At 34.4% G+C, this 20072-nt stretch overlaps 1 protein-coding gene across 1 annotated transcript in view; it reads right to left on the reverse strand.

Moving 5' to 3' along the window:
- Positions 1 to 303: 303 nt before the first annotated feature.
- LOC121424006 (RNA polymerase-associated protein LEO1-like) overlaps positions 304 to 20072 on the reverse strand; it is a 53358-nt gene continuing 33589 nt past the window's right edge. Inside the window, exon 13 of the mRNA XM_041619572.1 lies at positions 304 to 419. Coding sequence (XP_041475506.1) covers positions 319 to 419 — 101 coding nt within the window. The 3' untranslated portion in view covers positions 304 to 318. The remainder of the gene's footprint in view (positions 420 to 20072) is intronic.

The following is a 20072-nucleotide window of genomic DNA, read 5'->3' on the forward strand; positions in this document are numbered from 1 at the left end:
GGCCTACTGTTTATAGTTTCTGAATCCAAATCCTGCAATAAAATGCAATATATATTGAGTCGTACAGGACAATTTTTAATAGGACATTTACTGAAAAATGAAAGGCAGTAATTAGATCCTTATTGCCCATGGGTCAAAGATAGAGAAACTGATATAGTAAGAATGCAAGAGGCAGATCCAATATTTACCACAAAGAGCACCCTCGTCCAAAGCATTTGTTCCTTGATGAAAAACACATGCAGAGTGAATACCATTTTGCTAATTAAATTGATGTGTCCAAAATTTCAGCTAATTTTATTTAATTATGTTCTAGAGTGTTTAGACAAGGAATGTATATATACTTACTGCTGAAAAGTGTGCAGCCGTTCCTGGATGGCTTGAAAAATACAGCCCAACTCCATATTCTCCGTACGTCAAATCTAGATTAAATGAAGAAAGATAAACAATGGTGAGAAACAAAGCTAAAAGGAAATGCTTTCTCGAAAGATTTTTAAACATGCAAGAATAATTTTATTAAAATTCACAACATTGTAAGATTTAAAAAAAATTATCTTGAGGACTGCAGGTCTTTTTTTTACAATATCTTCATCACATATGTACTGGACCTGCACTGACACAGTCACCAATTAGTGGTTTTTAGCAGACCAGGATGGCGTCTCAACATGCTTTGTATCACATGGAAAAGGTGCTGTGGAGACACCAACACTTATTATCATAATCATTATAATTATCTACAATCATTTAGATGGGATATATTTGAGACTTCATCAGTTAGTGATGAAGAACATCATTCAAACACTCTCTAAATGAAGCATTGCAAGATAATTACTTGTATGTTCAATTGTTAAGCATAAATGTTTTGATTAAACATGAATTTGGAGTTGATTTGCATTTATTGGCAGCCCAACTTGTTAGTAGGGTTGCATACTTTTACCCGTCTTTAGCACAGCTACCCTGATCAGATGCTCAAGCATCCAATGAATTCTTTCCTTCTGCATACCCTTGCATATACAAACCTGGGTGGAGTGTGGTTCTAAGTCTGGAGACTTATTCGCTGAGCCACAATACCACGATGGCTTGGTGTTTAGAAAATCTATGACATAGGTACATATGAGTAATGTAGACTGCGGTAATCAGTGCCTATATAACCTGGCATTTGTGTGTTGAATAAATGAAAGAAATGTCCATGAACTTTGTTCCAAAAGTGTTTTTATATGCTCAAATATAAGAAGCCATTGGCAGTCAGGAATGTGTATGGAGAAATAAACATAGATGCTTTCAGACTGACTTGATAAATTGAGAATACCACCATACCAGGTATTCTCTGATCAGGAAATTCATTCTGATCTACCCTGATTAGAAATGACAGGTATTTTTTGTCAGTGGGAAAGAAAACTTATAAAATATTTCCGAAAGAACATCACTGCCAAATAGTAGGTACTAATTATGACAACTTCTGCAAGGATTTTTTTTCAGGATGGCAGGTAGGTGTACTTGAAGCATGAAAAGCAAATTACGAGAAGTTTCCCATCCCAGCAAGTATGTTGGGTGCGGGGCCCCCGTAAGGCATTTGGGTTTGCCACCAAGCTGAGCTGGTGTATTTGAATCGTGTGCCTCCATCGTCTCCTACTCAAGACCGTACTGAGCATGCTCCTAACTTTGAGAACGTACCTTTGTGTGGATTCTGACATTTCTTATCAAGTATTTTGAGGCCTGAACAAGTTTCTGAAAATTTCCAGGTATCGTGGTGATTGAGTCGGTCTGAATGCACCGACAGGAACATGATTTTGATCAGCGATCCTGACTGGCTGAACTTCTGATGGTAATGAATGTCCATACTAGCACAGCTGGGTGGAATAACAGAGAACATGATTGATTGTACTGGGAAGAACGTGTAACGAAAGGCCGTTCACACAGGAAATACCCTAAAATACCAGGATTGAAGTCAAGAAGAGCTCGGGGATTGTGTTGGTCAACAGTAGTTTGCTGTGCTCACCCTTTGCTTGAGGAAAGTGGTACTTGGCCTTGGCCTTGTGCACTGCAGGTCCCAACAGGATGTATCTGTGCTAATATTTAAATATCTACTTGTTGCTAAACATTCTATCAGGATGGGTACCTTCAGTGTTAGCCCAAGGTGATGAGGTAATTGCATTGGGTGCCCAAACTTTAAAGTGAGATGAAATGATCTCTGACCTTGATATTTGACCGTCAGACTGCTGATATTGTTCTTAATAAGCATATTAACCTTAACCTTTATTTCATTTTTTATTGTTACCAAGTAAAGGAAAATTAATTGGGAAATGACCCCAAATGACCTTTGACCTCCTTTTTGTGACCTTTAAAAATTCATGTTAAATGATCAGTGACACTGAACAACTAGTTAGTGATGTCCAAGCTCATATTGACCTCATAATTTTGAAGTTATGATGACATTTAAAAAATGTAACCTTAGGTTAAGAGTTTGATGTTGACAATGCCGTCTGAAAAAGCTGCCCCTAAAGTTCTACTATGCAGGCAAGACAAAAATTGAAGGGGGGGGGCGAATTTGCATTTGTAGGGTTATCAGGTTCAACTACATTAAATGGTACAGAAAGTGATATTACATAATAATCTATGTCACATCCATTTGTTCATATTTCTACAATATGGCCTATGATTTTATAGGTATATGATCAAAGGGGCTACATGTTTAGTTTATATTTAGTAGGGTTAGTAGGTTTGCTTCCGAAAGGCTGGGTCTGAGGTGAGCTGGAACATGAACGGCTCTATGAAATAGAGAGGTCAAGGGTCAAATCCCTCCCTGAAGCAAGCATGTTTGGCAAAATTAGGTGTGAGTGACATAGATATGGGACATTGCCAAGAACACGTCATAATTGGGGTGGGGTGGGGGAGGGGGTGGTCACGGAGAAATAATGCCCGTTTCCACCAGCGCTATTTTTTAAATAAATTCCCTGCTAATTCTGATCTGGAGGAAATGATGAATTGCCACTTGGTCTACACCCACTTAGTCAACTTCCTGTTTGGTCTAATATCTCACATGGTTTAGTTGTAGGATCTACAACCAGTCTGTCTACTAAACCATTTGCCATTCTGATTTAATTTTGTGTTCATTAACAAGTTGGCTCGGGCTGGTGGAAACACTGTTTCAATTTTCCTTCATTACGACTGAATGAACTGAATCGTGGGCCTGAGCAGAACTAGGGTTAATGGAGACCCATCTTTTATACTATAATTCAATTGAAATGTTGTTGATGCCATCTCAGTCAAGTCTTTGGTGAATTCGAAAAGTAACTTTGGACTTTCATTTAACTGTTGCATAAAGAAGATATGTAGAATATTAAAGTGTATATGTGAAAATAGTATTTAACTTCTAATATAAATGACACAGAATAATCTACCTTAACAGCAATATATTCATAAATAATACCATATCATATTGCGTGCAATTAAGAATTATAGTGTGTCTTTAGGTCACATCTAACTATTTGCGAAACTGTCCACTCACTATTATCTTTCCTTTGCCTTTAAATTCAACCTAAAGGACAAGTCCCACCCAATATCAATTCAATATTAATGAAAAAGGCAAATGAAAACAGCCAGAATACTGAAAATTCAATTAAACTGGATGCAAAAAAAGAATGCTTCGTAATTTGTAATTTTACATTTTTCTTTTCAGGATATGCATGAAATAGTCCTTTAATGCCAATGAGGTACCTAATTATATTTATTGTTTACTTTTATCAAATTTTCATATAGTGAAAATCATGGTTTGATTTTACAGTGAAGATCATGTGAAAAAAGAAAACAGCCAGAAGACTGAAAATTAATCAAACTTGATGCAAAACCCCCAACAGAAAGCTTTGTAATTTGTAATTTTACATTTTTTTCTTCAGGATATGCAGGAAACGGTCCATTTGCTGATGAGGGAGCCAATATTGCTCATGAACTCTATCAAAAAAATGTCAAATAATTATGAAAATCATGTTTTGATTCTACAGTGAAGATCATATGAGATTATCATCAATCATTTAATAACTTAATTGCAATTCACCAGAATGTTTCTTTTTTCATAAAATTTAAATTTGAATGATCATCAGCTCTCTCATACCATAACGCCATGTCAATTAGAAATTTAGAAATCGAAAAAATCAATATCTTTCTATTTTCAAAACAGAATTGGTTGCATCTTCCAGTACTACATATATGCTTGCTTGATTTTTTCTCTGGATATTCCAATACCTCAATATTATTGAGTAAGTCTTTAATACAAAGCTGAACTTTCCCTTTAAAATGAATGTTCATACAGGAACAAGCATGACAACCTTACAATTGTTTTATGAATCACCAGAAAGAAGACAGTATTCTTTGCCAAGCGCCACTGCAACAAAACACATCATAGCATCAGCATATGAAATAATGATCAAAGAGGACATCAACCATAATTCAGGGCTCCAAACTAACACTTTTTTTCTACTGGTCCAACCTATTCATGTCAGGCCAGTAGATACAATTTTTTTTTTTTTTTCAATGTTTTACTGGTCTGAACCCCAAAAAATTTACTGGTCCCCCAAAATACCCAATTTTTCAATGTTTTACTGTTCTGAACCTAAAATTTACTGGTCCCCCAAAATAAATAAAAACATGAAAAATTATTATGCTGTCGTTTATTGATTTTATCCCCCCCCCAAAAAAAAAAATTAAAAATAAACAGTACACACTCACAACATAATTCATGAATGCAATTTCTCAATTTTGGAGAACCATTTTGATGATTTACAAAAAGAGGAGAAAAGATCATTTGTATCAGTTTGATATATTTTTACTGGTCATGTCGGACCTGTAAATCTGGGTATTTCTGAAAAGTTACTGGCCCAACAGAAATTTTTACTGGTCTGGGACCATCAGACCAGTGCCAGTGTCACGCGCTGTATAATTGACATCTAGAATGTTTTCAAAGTAATTAAAGAACATTGTTCCTACTAAGTACTCTTAATACTCATAATTACAAACTTTTGTTTAGATTAGAGAAGAATTGCCTAAGTTTTAGATCTACAAACTAAGAAGTCATTTATGTATCACAACTGGGCACAACCATATCATTTTTTATTCATTTCAGTAGGCAAGATTTTTTTAGTTTTTTTTTATACCGTTTCAAAGAACGTTTTTATGCATTTATTCATAATAATCATCATTATTCTAATTATTTATTGATATCATCAATATGATCATTATCATTAGAAATCATTTCTTTTATTATCATTTATATTATTACCATCATCATTATTTATTCATTCATTCATATTTTGTATTTTTTACTTTTTAAATTTCATAGACCAATATATAAGCACATATATAGAAATAGTCTGCTTCGGCATAAAGAATACACTAATCACAAAAGTGATTACTTTATTCCATATGCCGAAGCAGACTATTTCTATTTTACTCAGGTACTTTTTGCCGCTAAACTTGGACTGTTGGCAGTGAGGGCCTTTTCAGATTTTCCTGTTATGGAGCCGGAGATTCGCCGTTGTCATCTTGGACTTGCAGTCATGGCAACGCGTCTTCAGATGTGTCTTTTACAGAACGCTTCCTCCATCTTCAGCGCACTGATTTCTTTGAAAGGTGAGTTTTACAATCCGTATGCCCATGAACAGACATGTTTTTCACAACTGTTTCAGAAATGGATTTTGAATTCTCTTTTTTTGTCACATCATGGGCACTGACGAAGGGTGTGACTTTACCGTTTCATGCTCCTTTTAAAATCTATGATTTTATTTCAACTTTTGTGATTACTTTATATATACTTTTTTTTTTTTCGGGGGGGGGGGGAGGTAGGAAACAAAAGCTACCTAAACATTCAGGGATTAGTTTCATTGCCCATTCTTTATGAAATCCCAGATTTTCCCAATTAAAAGGGGTGGGGGTGGGATAGGGTGGAAGGAAAAATTGGAGAGAGAGGGAAGGGAGGCGGTGGGGGGGGGGGGGGTGCAGGGAACAAAATAGGAGCAAGAGAGAGAAAAAATATGAAGGGGGAAGGGCGAGATATGGTCATGGACATTCTATCAACAACTGTCAGCAGTCTTCATATTTTGTGGTGCTGAAAAACATTTCATGTTTTGAGCAGATGAATAACATTCATGTTGGGAAGCAAGAGCGCAGGGCACGGCTCAGAAACTACTTTCACAGTTCACCAGCAGTGCTGCGGTCAGACCTCCCCCCTTGATCAATTGCTAAGTGCAGGCATGTTACAGTCTTAAAGGCAGAGTTCAGCTTTGAACTTTGCTTTGTTAAATGTGTCAAGTTCAAGGTTTCAAGTTGAATTTATTAAAAAACAGACATGAGAATAAACGAAGATCAATGAGCTAAAGAAATCTAAAACACGCTAAAAAAAGGTAATTGGCAAAGCTGTTCATGATTGCCATGGTCCAACTTGAGCTATCGGTGTATTCTCATGTTTTAATCAATACAAAACACATACAGTCATTGACTGAAACCAAGCCCTACTTATTACAGCACAGCAAACACATGAAAGTGACTTGCATTTATGAATTTTTAATAAAAAAAAACAGATTGTTAAAATATTTTTGTAATTTTTATATCTACAAAATATGAAAAGAAATTTGATCAACTATAGACTTTTTACTTTTGGACATTTTCACATCAATTAAACCTATTCCACTAATCTCTCTTTCCAATTTAATAAATCCCTGTTAGGCATGACAATGAACATAATGGAACCTAATCATGATTTCAACATCAGTGAAATATTACTAAGCAAAGTATATATGTTTGGCTTAATACGCACCCTGGATTTCAAATTTCAAATTGTGTTAGCAAACTGTTGGTTTCATTTATTATAAATTGATGATTTTATGTGGGAAAACGCAATAAGCTGTGGTCTACAAAATAATGCTTTCATGATATTGTGGTTGCCTCATCTCAAAATAGAAGTTTGATTAGAGCTACAGATTTTATTTTCTTTAGCTTATAATTAGATGAGTGGAACAATGGCTTTTTCTGCCTTATTCATGGTATTTAGTACCACATTTCATGAATGAATTGATCAAAGCAAGATTTACCATTTTTACACTTATTTTAGTCATTATATCTAAAGTATGGTTAACACTTAGTTTGAAAACTTTCCATTGATCCAGACATGCAGGCACACTGATATGGTCATGCATCTTGAAGTCGCCCCGTGAAATGGTGGTGTTGTAACACTTTTCAATTTTGATTTGGTTTACCATACGATATCCCAGTTGAACAGAAAGATATTGTCATAAAATTGGATTCATTTTCAAGCTAATCTATACTCTATCATGTCTGAAGAAACGAACGGAATAGCACGTAAATTCGCGACACTGCGACTGATAGAATGAACAAGTGGAGCGCCTCTGGCAGTCTCACCTGCATCGCGCGAGCAGCAATGCAGACTTTGAAAAGTACTATAAAATAATTATTCACTTAATGATACAATGCTGCGTTCATTGACAATAAATGACATTTGAAATTGATCACGTGACCTAAGACTTGCCAGTGATACTCGATTAAACCTATATCCACATTTTATAAACTATAAACTTTGAAAGTTATGACAGCAATTTAATAATAACCTCCAAAATGGCCAAAGTTCAATGACCTTATATGACCTTTGACTTTGGTCATATGACCAGAAACTATCATGAGATGTTCAGGGATACTTGATTACTCTTATGTATAAGTTTTATGTACTAGATCCATAAACTTTCAAAGTTATGATTTCAATTCAACAGATCCCCCTATCATGGCCAAAGTTCATTGACCTTTGACCTTGATCATGTGACCTGAAACTCGCACAGGATGTTCAGTGATACTTTATTACTCTTATGTCCAAGTTTCATAAATCAGATACATAAACTTTCAAAGTATATATATATCTTTATATATATCTTTACCAAAAACCACTTGTGAATCTCTTTTTATTGAAATTATTTCGGATAGTTCAAAAAATATTATTGTTGGCATTATATATAGAAACCCTAATAAACCCATTCTTGAATTTAATGAAAATTTCAGTAATTGTCTTGGAACAATATCCACAGAAAATAAATCTATGTTTTTAATGGGTGATTATAATGTAGATCTTCTAAAATATAATACTTGTCAACACATTAATGATTTTGTAAACATTATGTATAATAATTCTCTTCGTCCATTAATTGACAAACCAACTAGAATTTGTAAAATGTCTGTAACATTGATTGATAACATATTCACAAATGTTGTCGACAAAGATATTCATTCTGGTGTTTTTTATAGTGGAATAACTGATCATTTACCCATTTTCCAAATAACCAACCTTTCTATTAAATTATACAAAGAACCAATGTCTTTATTCCATGTAAACCTTACAGATCCATCAAGTTTAAGTTCATTTAAGAAAGATTTAGCTACTTTAGAATGGAACGAAGTATTCTCAGCATGTGATGTAGATAAGGCATATAACTCTTTTATAAATTTATTTAAAACTACGTATAAACAGAATTTTGCTCCCCGTAAAATAAAGAAAAAGAGTACCCCACGAAAACCTTGGGTTACCCCTTCACTTCTAAAGTGTATAAATAAAAGGCATAGATTATATAAAATATTTTGCAAAAAAAGAAATGATATCAGTGAATATAAATATAAACATTATAGAAATAAATTGAACTCCATTTTACAGTCTGTAAGGAAAACCTATTTTAGTGATTTATTACAAAAGAACAGAAATAAGATGTCTAAAACCTGGGAAGTTATTAATAATCTTTTAGGAAAGAAAAGAAAATGTCAATATCCTAGTTATTTTTTAAAAGAAGAAAAAAAGTTAACAGATCCTCAATCGATAGTAAATGAATTTAATTCATATTTTTCTAGCATTGCTGTCCTACTTAAATCTCAACATATTAAAACCCCTAAGTGCCATTTTAGTTCCTTTTTGAAAGTCCCTTGCAATAATTCCATATTTTTTCACCCAACCAATGATTCAGAGGTTTGAAATATAATTAAATCTATAAATTCTTCCAAAAACCAAGATTTCGAAGGACTTACGCAGTATATTGTTAAACATGTTACTCACTTTATTGTTAAACCCATTGTACATATTTGTAATCTGTCCTTTTTATCTGGTGAGGTTCCTATGAATTTTAAAGTAGGAAAAATTATACCCATATTTAAGAAAGGGGATCCCCATATATTTTCTAACTATCGCCCTATAACTTTACTCCCTTGTTTCTCTAAGATATTAGAAAAATTGATTTACAATAGGGTTTTTAATCATATAAATAAATATAATCTCTTTGATGACTCTCAGTATGGTTTTAGAAAACAGTCCTCCTGTGCACATGCTTTAATTGACCTTCATGATTACATCCAAAATAAATTAACAAACAAAGTTCACACATTAGGCTTATTTCTTGATCTATCTAAAGCGTTTGATGTCATCAATCATGATATTCTCCTATATAAATTACAGTTTTTTGGTATACGTGGTGTAGCCTTACAGTGGTTCAAGAATTATTTGAGTAATCGTTTCCATTTCACATGTTATAATAATTTTGTTTCCGATAGGAAGGGGATCCAGTGTGGAGTCCCACAGGGCTCTATACTGGGTCCTCTCCTTTTCTTGATCTATATAAATGATCTGAGCTCTTCTTCATCCTTTTTTCGTTTTATACTGTTTGCCGACGATACCAACTTAATTGCATGTCATAAAGATTTCAATAGATTAATATTACAGGTAAATAGAGAATTAGAAAATGTTATAAAATGGTTTGATGCTAATGAATTAATTATAAACAATGACAAAACATGTGTTTTATATTTCAATAGAAAATCCCACCCATATAATTATAATAACATTAGAATACAAATAAACCACGTTAATTTGAATGTGTGCATTTCCGTTAAATTTTTAGGAATAATTCTTGATGATACTCTATCTTTCCAGGACCATCGACAATATATTGCAAACAAAATATCTAAAAACATTGGTATCCTCCGTAAACTACGTGTATCCCTACCTCAAAATATATTATTTATGTTGTATAACTGTTTAATTTTACGATACTTATATTATTGTACCATTACCTGGGCAGCAGTGGGGAAAACTAAATTAGAATCTTTATACAAACTGCAAAACAAAGCCCTTAGAATATGTACAAATTCTAATTTCCAAGCTCACTCTCGTCCTTTATTTTTTAGGTTACAAACACTTACGATTTATGATATATATACATTCCAAATTGCCATAATGATGTTTAATGTTAATAATAGTATTGCTCCTAAAATAATTTGTCAAATGTTTACTCTTAATAAATCTATCCATTCCCATAATACCCGCACATGTATAAAATACCATTACCCAAAGGTTTCTTCTCAGTCCCTACTCAATTCTTTTAGACACAACGGTCCCCGTATTTGGAACAACCTACCCAATAATTTTATGTCATGCACTACATTGTCATCTTTTAAGGTTTTATTGAAGAGACAGCTTGTCTCTTCCTATTCATTGTAACTCTACTTTAGGTACCTATGTATCACGCGTGTCATGGTGTGTGTGTGAGGGTGTGTGTGTATGTGTATGTGTGGGTGTGTTTGTATTGTAACATGTGTTTTCTTTTCCTTGTTTTGGGGGACTATGACTTACAAGTTTTTTAACTTTCATATTAGTCTCCAATTTCATTCATTACATTAAATCGCGATTGTTGCATGTTACTTTGTATATATTTTATGATTTTATGATTGAAATAAATTGAATTAAAAAAAAAAAAGTTATGATGGTAATTCAACAGATACCCCCAACTTGGCCAAAGTTCATTGACCCTAAATGCCCTTTGACCTTGGTCATGTGACTTGAAACTTGTGCACGATGTTTAGTTATAGTTGAGTAACCTTATGTCCAATTTTTATGAACTAGGTCCATATAATTTTTTTAAGTTATGATGAAATTTCAAAAACTTAATCTTAGGTTAAGATTTTGATGTTGATTCCCCCAACATGGTCTAAGTTCATTGACCCTAAATGACCTTTGACTTTGGTCATGTGACCTGAAACTAAAACTAAGGGCAAAGAGAAAACAAGTTTGGATTTCTGAAATAAAGTATATTGGTGGTCCTAAAAATTTGAACATTTTCTCTCATAAAAAAGATGCATGAGTTTTATTTTTTCAGTAGAGTAATAGTTCCAAGAGGTATATAAAATTGATTTAATATCCGTTTATTAATGTTCATGAAATTTCTAAATAAACGATTGTTCGGTTGTTGCTAAAGTGACAAAATGAATTTTTCACTATATTTTCCAAGGAAAAATTATCTGGAGCTCAATGAATTATTGAACATATGCAGTTCTCCCCAAGCAAAAATATTGAAAACTACAGAGCTCATGCTGAATCTCCAGCACAGCAAACAATGGTTGGCTTAAGTGGGGAAACTCACGCGGTGCAGCAGCGTAGATTCCACCGAGTGTCTATGCTAATAGACAAACAAATTTGGTCCAGAGAGACCAGAATACGGGGATGCAGACCAACTAGGACAAGATTACCAAGATTTATCCTTCGAATTTGAAGAAGAATTCTTTGGAAAAGTATCAGTGGAAATTATTCATTCTCAGTTGGACTGTCCAGCCACAGCTCTATAGTCCAACTATATTTTGGTTATTGGAAAAATATAACTTGTTAGTCCAGAGAAAAATTTAGGAAAACAGGTGTGAAAGGGGGTCTAGGACTTGGCTATAACATAATGATTCATGACTGACTTGAAGAATATGACAGGTTGATGACAAATCATTAAAAACTCAGACAGAATGGGAGAGAAAACATGGCATTGCTTGTCAGACTTTATCCTCATCCATATATAGGTGCCCAACAGATGACTTATTGACCCAGTTGTGATGAACCCATCAAGGATTAAAATACAAGAAGGTAAGGGTGCGTTTACACAAAACTTTTGGCTAGGAACAGTGTTTGGAGAAAAGGTAGAGTTCAAAGCGTGGTAGCATCCTTTGTCCTTTTCGCGTAAATGCTGATCTGAATGACGACTGTATAAAACTCACAAAGCGGTGCGTTTGATGTTTCAACGAAAATGCACATTCTGAAGAAGTGATAAATGCAACAGCATTAATACCCATTAACTAGAAATACCACTCAATGTGATCAAAATACCCCTCTCTATCACTACGACTTTACGAAAGAAACATTTATGATAATGAAGAAACCATGACAATGCAGTACCAGACACAAAAGAAAATTGGGGCCACTTCCATTGACGGGTGGATACCATGCGCGACCATTCGGTCTCGAAAAGCACCCTAAACACGCATTTTCCATATTCTGAAAATGCACCCCTTAACAAGAATTGGCGTGTGAAACCCTACCCTTAACAAGTATTGGGAACAAACGATACCCTTGGCAGGTATTCCCTGAATTGAACCCCTAAAAAAGTACAGCGATACTTTAGTTATGTCACGGACGTACTCGGTCATCGGTTTTACCTTTACTATATCATTGGGTATACGGCCCAACCTCCTACACCTCGCGCAAATCGGACTCAACATGTAGTGTTGACAGGGCAAAAAGTACATCCTTAATAAAACATTTGTCTTTTTTATATCCTCGCAAATCTGACCCTAAACACATAGCTTTCCTAGCGAAATAGATACCGTTTTTCATTATTTTAGTGTTTTTGACACCTTTATTACCTTATGTACGTAATGTGCCCTATCTTGAAAAAGACATCCTTTTTACATATTTTATTGGTCGTGCATGGTATCCACTCGTCAATGTAAGTGGCCCCACTCCAACTTCCAAGAACAATGCATGTGCCGAATCTCATTAGCATTGGGCGAAAAAATGAGTAAGTAGTTTTCTCTTCAAGGCCCCTCCCCCATCTCATACCATAATATGCTATTATCAACACAACACAGAATCAAGCACATTTAAAATGGTGTCTTGCTCTTATTATCTTCAAGCCCACTGTATGTGCCAGATCTCATTAGCATTTGGCAAAAATTCAGGCAGGAGAACATTCTGTCAGATTTGAAATGGACTGCCGGAGCAACCAATGGACTACCTGCTGATTCCTTTGTATTCTACCAAATTTGTTTGGCAAGGGTATAAAGACAATGATATGATTTAATTTGAGAATCATCTTCTTTCATGTCCATCAAATTGAATGTCATGTATTTGGCCAAAACGTTTTTTGTTTTGCAATTTGGGCAATTACAACTCCTTGTTTTGTAGACTGGCACGACAGCATTGTGCAACCACATCCTTGAAGTGCACAATCAATTTACATTACTTGTGTATTTCAATACGTTCTACCGAGTATGAATGCACCCAAAGATATATAGGTGAATGGAAACAATGGTGTCAGTCACAAATTAGTTGGTAATAAAGATATTGCATGTCAGATAGTCCAATTTGGAGTTACAATGTCACTTTCTGGACATGCAATGGAAAAATTTTGCTATATTCGTGATGATGAAACCAGGGGTGCATGGATCTAGTTTCTCATAAATATGGTGGCACAAAAAAGGTCTTTTTTAAGAATTTTCTAAAAGGTAAAAAAAAAGCTTTTATAAACTTAACAATAGGAATCATTTTCCAAAGAGCGATGTAAATAAACAAACAAATAATTACATGTTAATAAACATAAATGGTGGCACTTCTCAGAAAACAGGAGACACAATGGTGATTTGGGCATTTATTTTAAATCATCAGCATGCAACTTGCACCTATTATTTCCACATAACCGTGGGTAGAATAAGCTGGATTTTCAAAAAGAATGAGAAATGAAACATTCTAAGATGTGAATAAATTGAATTTAAGAATACTGATGTCTAAAATTACAATAGAAGGGACTGAATTACTCTTTTTAGCTCTACAATAAGCTGATAATTTTACATACATGTACGATAAACATGACTGCCGATAATTGACACATACTATTTTTGTGCTGTAAAAAACTGTAGTCATTACTCACTATTTGAATCGCTTTTTCTGAACCATTTGTTGTGGATTGTTCTCTATATACTTCTTCATTCGTCATTGGTATTTTCTTTGGTTACAACTGTAGGATGGTTATTTTGTCATTATGCTATTTTGTTTATTTCCTTTATTCTTCAGCTGTTGTACATTTCTGTTCTGTCTAGACTTAGTTCATTTGCATTTCTTTTCAGCACTGCCCTTGCAGTCTGAACTTAGGTTATTTGAGTTTAATGATATTCAGTTGCCATTCATTCATTCTTCTCTGAATGCCTTTCCCTCTCTTTTGTCATCTTCATTCCTTCTCTATTCTCTCTTCAGGTGTTTCACTCATTCCATCCCTCACCTGACTCCTTAGTTTCTACTTCCATTATTACATAATCACCAGACATCTTTGTCATCTCATCTCATTCCTTATTGGTTTATCTTATGAATTGGGTTCTTACATTTTAGTTCGATCCTTCCATTTTCTTTAGTTTGATTGGTTGTTATTTCTGATTTAAATATTTATGTAAATTTTAGAATGATTTGATTTTAGCTGAGGCCAAGCAGCCCAGATATTAAACAGTGCACTACCAGACTTCTTCGGTTACAGTTCTATTTATTTGCGTCTTAGTTTCACTATTTCCCCTTCAGTTTGATAATTGAGTTTGCTGACTTAGAACTTTATTTTCTACCTCTATACCTATAATTTCTCAACCTTACACAACCATGCCCAAACTTAAAGAAAAACCAAGTAAAGAAACTCGCCTGACGCAGAAGCGAAAGAAGGAGATGCCTATCAAAGTTCTCGAGAAGGACATTCCCGGGAGCTTACCGCACTCTGCTGTCGAAAGGGTGGGTGCTGTCGCGTTAGGGTGCGTCAACGCGAACGCGAAGATTCGTCCAAAGCCCCCCCGGTTTGGCCGAAAGGGTGCGTTGGGAGCGCCACGTCGCGTCGCGTTCACTGGAACGCGCCCTTTCGTCCAAAGCCCCCCCGGTTTGGACGAAAGGGTGTGTTTAATAATAATGAATAAATAAATACAAATATTTATAAGAAAGCTGAATATAAGGTATTTTGTCAAACATTGCAAATTTGCACGTAAAATAGTGGATTTCTAATCATTTAAAGCATTGACAATTTGAGGAAAAGAAAGAAAAGTTCAACTAAGAATAATAATGATAATAATAAGAATAATAATGATAATAATAATAATAATGATGATAATAAAATCAGATACCCACCCTTGCAATAAGCCACTTGGCGCCAATTTTTCACTCCAAATTAATTTCCATAAATTCACTCTTTGGGGTGAAAATTATAAGTATTATCATTATTATTATTATTTTTATTATTGTAAGTATTATTATTTACACGCACATATTATTATTATTATTATACACACAACACGCACACATACACAACAGATACATCTCACAAAATATACTGAGGCAGGGTCTCAAGTGTAAAATATAGTAAGGTAGGGTCTGAAGAGTTAAACGTTGTGAATGCTGACCCGACATCAATTTTGGCCTTGCCCTACCAGGACACATCTGCCGTAAGTTTTATAATTTGGGGGACACCAAATATCTCGTGGTATACGAATGTTTTCCTTTGTAATAAATACACACCTGCAAAGTATAAAATTGAAGGTAAGTTACTTTTTTTTTATTTGAAAGAACCTTGAAATCAGTCATAATTTTTACATGTATCAATATTACACCATAAAACATTTCCACCGAAAAATCCTCATGCAGCATGCCGTCATTGTTTTTTTTTACCTTAAAAAGAATGTTTGTGCCATATGATGATTTATGTTCCTATGCAAGTTTCACATATCACTCGTCTTTTTTGTTTGTTCAGCTTTCTTATAAATATTTGTATTTATTTATTCATTATTATTAAACACACCCTTTCGTCCAAACCGGGGGGGCTTTGGACGAAAGGGCGCGTTCCAGTGAACGCGACGCGACGTGGCGCTCCCAACGCACCCTTTCGGCCAAACCGGGGGGGGCTTTGGACGAATCTTCGCGTTCGCGTTGACGCACCCTAACGCGACAGCACCCACCCTTTCGCCATAAGCCATTCCCGGGAGCTTCCCGCACTCTGCTGACGATGAAGAGATCAGTGATCATGCTGGTCATTGGAGTGTATCGAGCCAGAACACTGAATGTGATGAGGATCGAAATACACATACCAAAGCGGATGATGATTCAAATTCTCCCGCCACAATTAAGGAACAAATAATGCTCGCACTGTAATCAATGCCTGTGATTCGGGCCATTGTTGATGCAATTTACTCTGAGATATATGAGAAAATTGCTAGTGATTTACATGATGGTTTCCAACTAGAACTTCAAAACAAAATTCGAGAACTACGGTCATTTGAAGTAAAACTGAATTAAAGTGTCGAAAAGTCTGTCAAAGATAGAGTCAAGTGTTGAAGAGCAAGAACAGTATAGTAGAAGAGCTGTTTGAGATTTCATGGAGTGAAAGAAAAACCCACTGAAACGCTAGATCAGGCAATCATCAATCTAGCGAAGGAAAAAATGGGAATCACCATAGCACCGACCCACCACTTAGACTTATCTTCTAGGCAAGCTGCATCAAGTGTTGGACACTTAGGATCGTCATCGGAATCGATAGACTCCGGCAGTAAGCCATGGATTATCACCATCAAATTCAACAGAAATAATGTAAGGGATACTATCTACTGCAATCGCATGAAACTTCGGGGCTCCATTCATGAGGACCTTACAAGTTACAGGTCATCTCTACTTTTCAAGGCAAGAACCAATGTCAATGTCAATGAAGAAGACTTGGAAATCAGACAGCAAGATAACTGTTTTCACCAACGATGGAAGGAAAGTATGTATTGCTTGCGAATAGTGGCTATGAACGCGATCTCAAAAACAGTTAGCTTATTCTTTACTTTGATCACTGAAAAAGTTTGAATTGTCTTATGGGCAAAATCTTTTCATGTATTCAATGTAAAAAATCAGTTACTAATAATGAAAATGCTGTGTTTTGTGTAAAATGCCTTCGATGGATTCATCTTAAATCTTCATTCCTTAGTTCTGAGTTTGTTTACATTCGGATACTGATTGGATCAGTGATGTATGCCTGTATAGAGAATTGCCTTTTCATCTTATTGATCAGTATGGAGAGACAAAACGACCAAGCGTAATTGATAAAACTTCAAATGACAATCATTATGACTCTATCCCACTTGTCTTTGAAAAACTGAATTGTAACAAGGGATTGAAAATTGGACATCTAAATATGTGTACTTGTTAAAAAATGTAGATGAAATTAATCATATTTTAGAACAAAGCAATTTGGATATCTTAACTCTCAGTGAAACAAAATTGGACAGCAATATATTTGACTCTCAAGTTTCTGTGTGGCTATAATATTATCAGGCTGAACGGAAATAGGCATAGTAGTGGTGTCGTTATATATTTAAGAGGTAACATTGTATTTGAAATGAAAGAACTTGATTTGGTCACTTGGAATAAATATATATCAAGATTGTTAATGAGAAACAAAAGCCTTTTCACTTGGTGACATGGTACAGACAACAAGATTCAAATAAAGTTGTTGTAGATAATTTTAAGCTGTTACTGCAATATCTGGATTCTCATTGTCTTGATTTTATCATACTTGGTGATATAAATTGTGATGTACACATGTATCGAAGAAACCTCATAACATTCATACAGAAAAATCATTATCGCTTGCCAACGATTACAATATGAAACAATATATTTTGAAAGCTACTAGGGTAACTGACACATCTTCCTCAACTATAGATTTACTAATTTCTTCTAATGATGACACAGTTCAATTCTGTGATGTTGTAATAGTTTCTTTAAGTGATCATTAAATGATTGTTGCACGTTTGGAAAGAACTAAAATGACATTGTCTTGTCATGTTGTAACAAATTCTTTAAGTGATCATTACATGATTGTTGCACGTTTGGAAAGAACTAGAATGACACTGTCTAAGCACAAATACGTCACTTATCGTGATTTGAAAAAAAATGAATTTTTCTTCATTCTGTAAGGAACTGGATAAATGTTCATGGTTTCAGATCCTTTCTGAAGTTGACATAAACACAGCCTACGATAACTTTCTAAATATGTATAATGATATCCTAAATAGGTTTGCACCTGTGAAAATAAACGAATTTGTAAGAAAGTGTTCCATGGGGCAATGAACAGATTTTAACTATGATGAAGGTTCGTGATCAGTGTTAAGAAAAGGCACGCTTGTCTAGTGTGAATACAGACTGTTACGTAATAAGTCACGGCGAAGCGACGTAAATCCAAAAGGGAATATATAACAAACATTTTTGAGAACTCTGGCAATAGTGCTGAAATATGGAAACTGCTGGTTAAACTCCTTCCAAACAAACGTAAAGGTCAAACTTTAGAATCACTTGATATTGGAGGAAGTATATTGTCTGATTCTTAGTATATTGTCTGATTCTCAAGACATCGCAAATTATATGAATGATTATTTTTCAAATATAACCAAAGAACTTAAAGATGGTGCTCAGTTTGCTGTGAAAACGTTTGAATCAACGATCAAACAATCAACTGTGTTCTCTTTAAAGGGGAAGTTCACCCTGAAGAAAACTTTGTTGTAAAGATAGCAGAAAAAATAGTCAAAAATATTGGTGAAAGTTTGAGGAAAATCCGTTAAAGAGTAAGAAAGTTATTAGAGTTCAAAATTTTAGATTTGTGACGTCATAAACGAGCAGCTGCCCCATGTGTTATGTAATATAAAATTTATGAATTTCAAATTTTGTATGGTTCCTGATGACTTAATTTTGTTTTCTTTTCATGATCGGGTGTGAAATAATTTGTCTATTGATATACAAAAGTTCCAGTGAAAACCATTTTAATTTTCTGAGAAAATGACATTTCATTGATATTTTACCATTCGCTATGTAGGAATACTGCTCGCATATGACGTCAAAAATCAAATAATTGAAATTCTAATAACTTTTTAATTATTTGATGAATTTTTCTCAAACCCTCGGCAATATTTTTTATTATTTTTTCTGCTATTTTTACAATAAACTTTTTGTCAGGGTGAACTTCCCCTTTAATGAAGTTACACAGAATGATGCAGTAAAGTGTTTTAATGAGATTCCAAAAATAACTCTTCAGGATTAGATAGTACACCTACCTGTATCTTAAAAGATTCAGTTTCACATATTATTGTACCATTGTTACATATAAATCATTCTCTTAAGCAGGGAATAGTTCCATTAGCCTGGAAAATGGCTAACCTCATGGCATTATTTAAAGGTGGTAACTTAAAGGATTCTACTAATTATAGGCCGATTTCCGTATTGCCTGTACTGTTGAAAGTAATGGAAAAAGTTGTTTTTAAACAAGTATATAAATATGATTCTGATAATGATATACTATAAAATAATCAGTTGGGATTATGCCCCAATTATTTAACAAATACAGCCCTCTTTACAATTACAGAAAATATTTGTAAAAAATTAGATATTGGGCACGCTGTTGGATTAGTATCGCTTGACATTCGGAAAGCATTTGATATGATTTCCCCACAATATTCTGTTAAGAAAACTTGATCTTCAGGGGTTCAAAGACGATGAGTCAAGCTTAAGATGGTTCCAAAACTATTTAACTTTAAGAAAATGTGTAACAATTATCAATAATACATTTTTGTCTTATAACAGTTACCTGTGGAATTCCACAAGGGAGTAGTACTATTGGTCCCTTGATGTTTATTCTTTTCATATTTTAATGATATTTCTACTGTTGTAAACTTTAGCAGTATATTAATGTAAGGTGATGATACCTGTATACTATTCCTTAGATAATGTTTCTGATTTATGTTCCTGTCTAAATGAAGATTTAGCATGGATTTCAGACTGGTTACCCCTTGATCCAAATACGGCAAATTCACATTTCTTAGGGTTCAGTAATAATTACTGAACCCCAAGAAATGTGAATTTGTCGTATTTGGATCAAGGGGTAAATTAACTTCATTTGCAAATGCACAGGTTAAAATTGAAGGTGAAAAAAATAAAAAGAGTGGAAGAGTGCAAA

Source organism: Lytechinus variegatus, chromosome 11 (genome assembly GCF_018143015.1).
Source record: "Lytechinus variegatus isolate NC3 chromosome 11, Lvar_3.0, whole genome shotgun sequence".
Taxonomy (NCBI): domain Eukaryota; kingdom Metazoa; phylum Echinodermata; class Echinoidea; order Temnopleuroida; family Toxopneustidae; genus Lytechinus; species Lytechinus variegatus.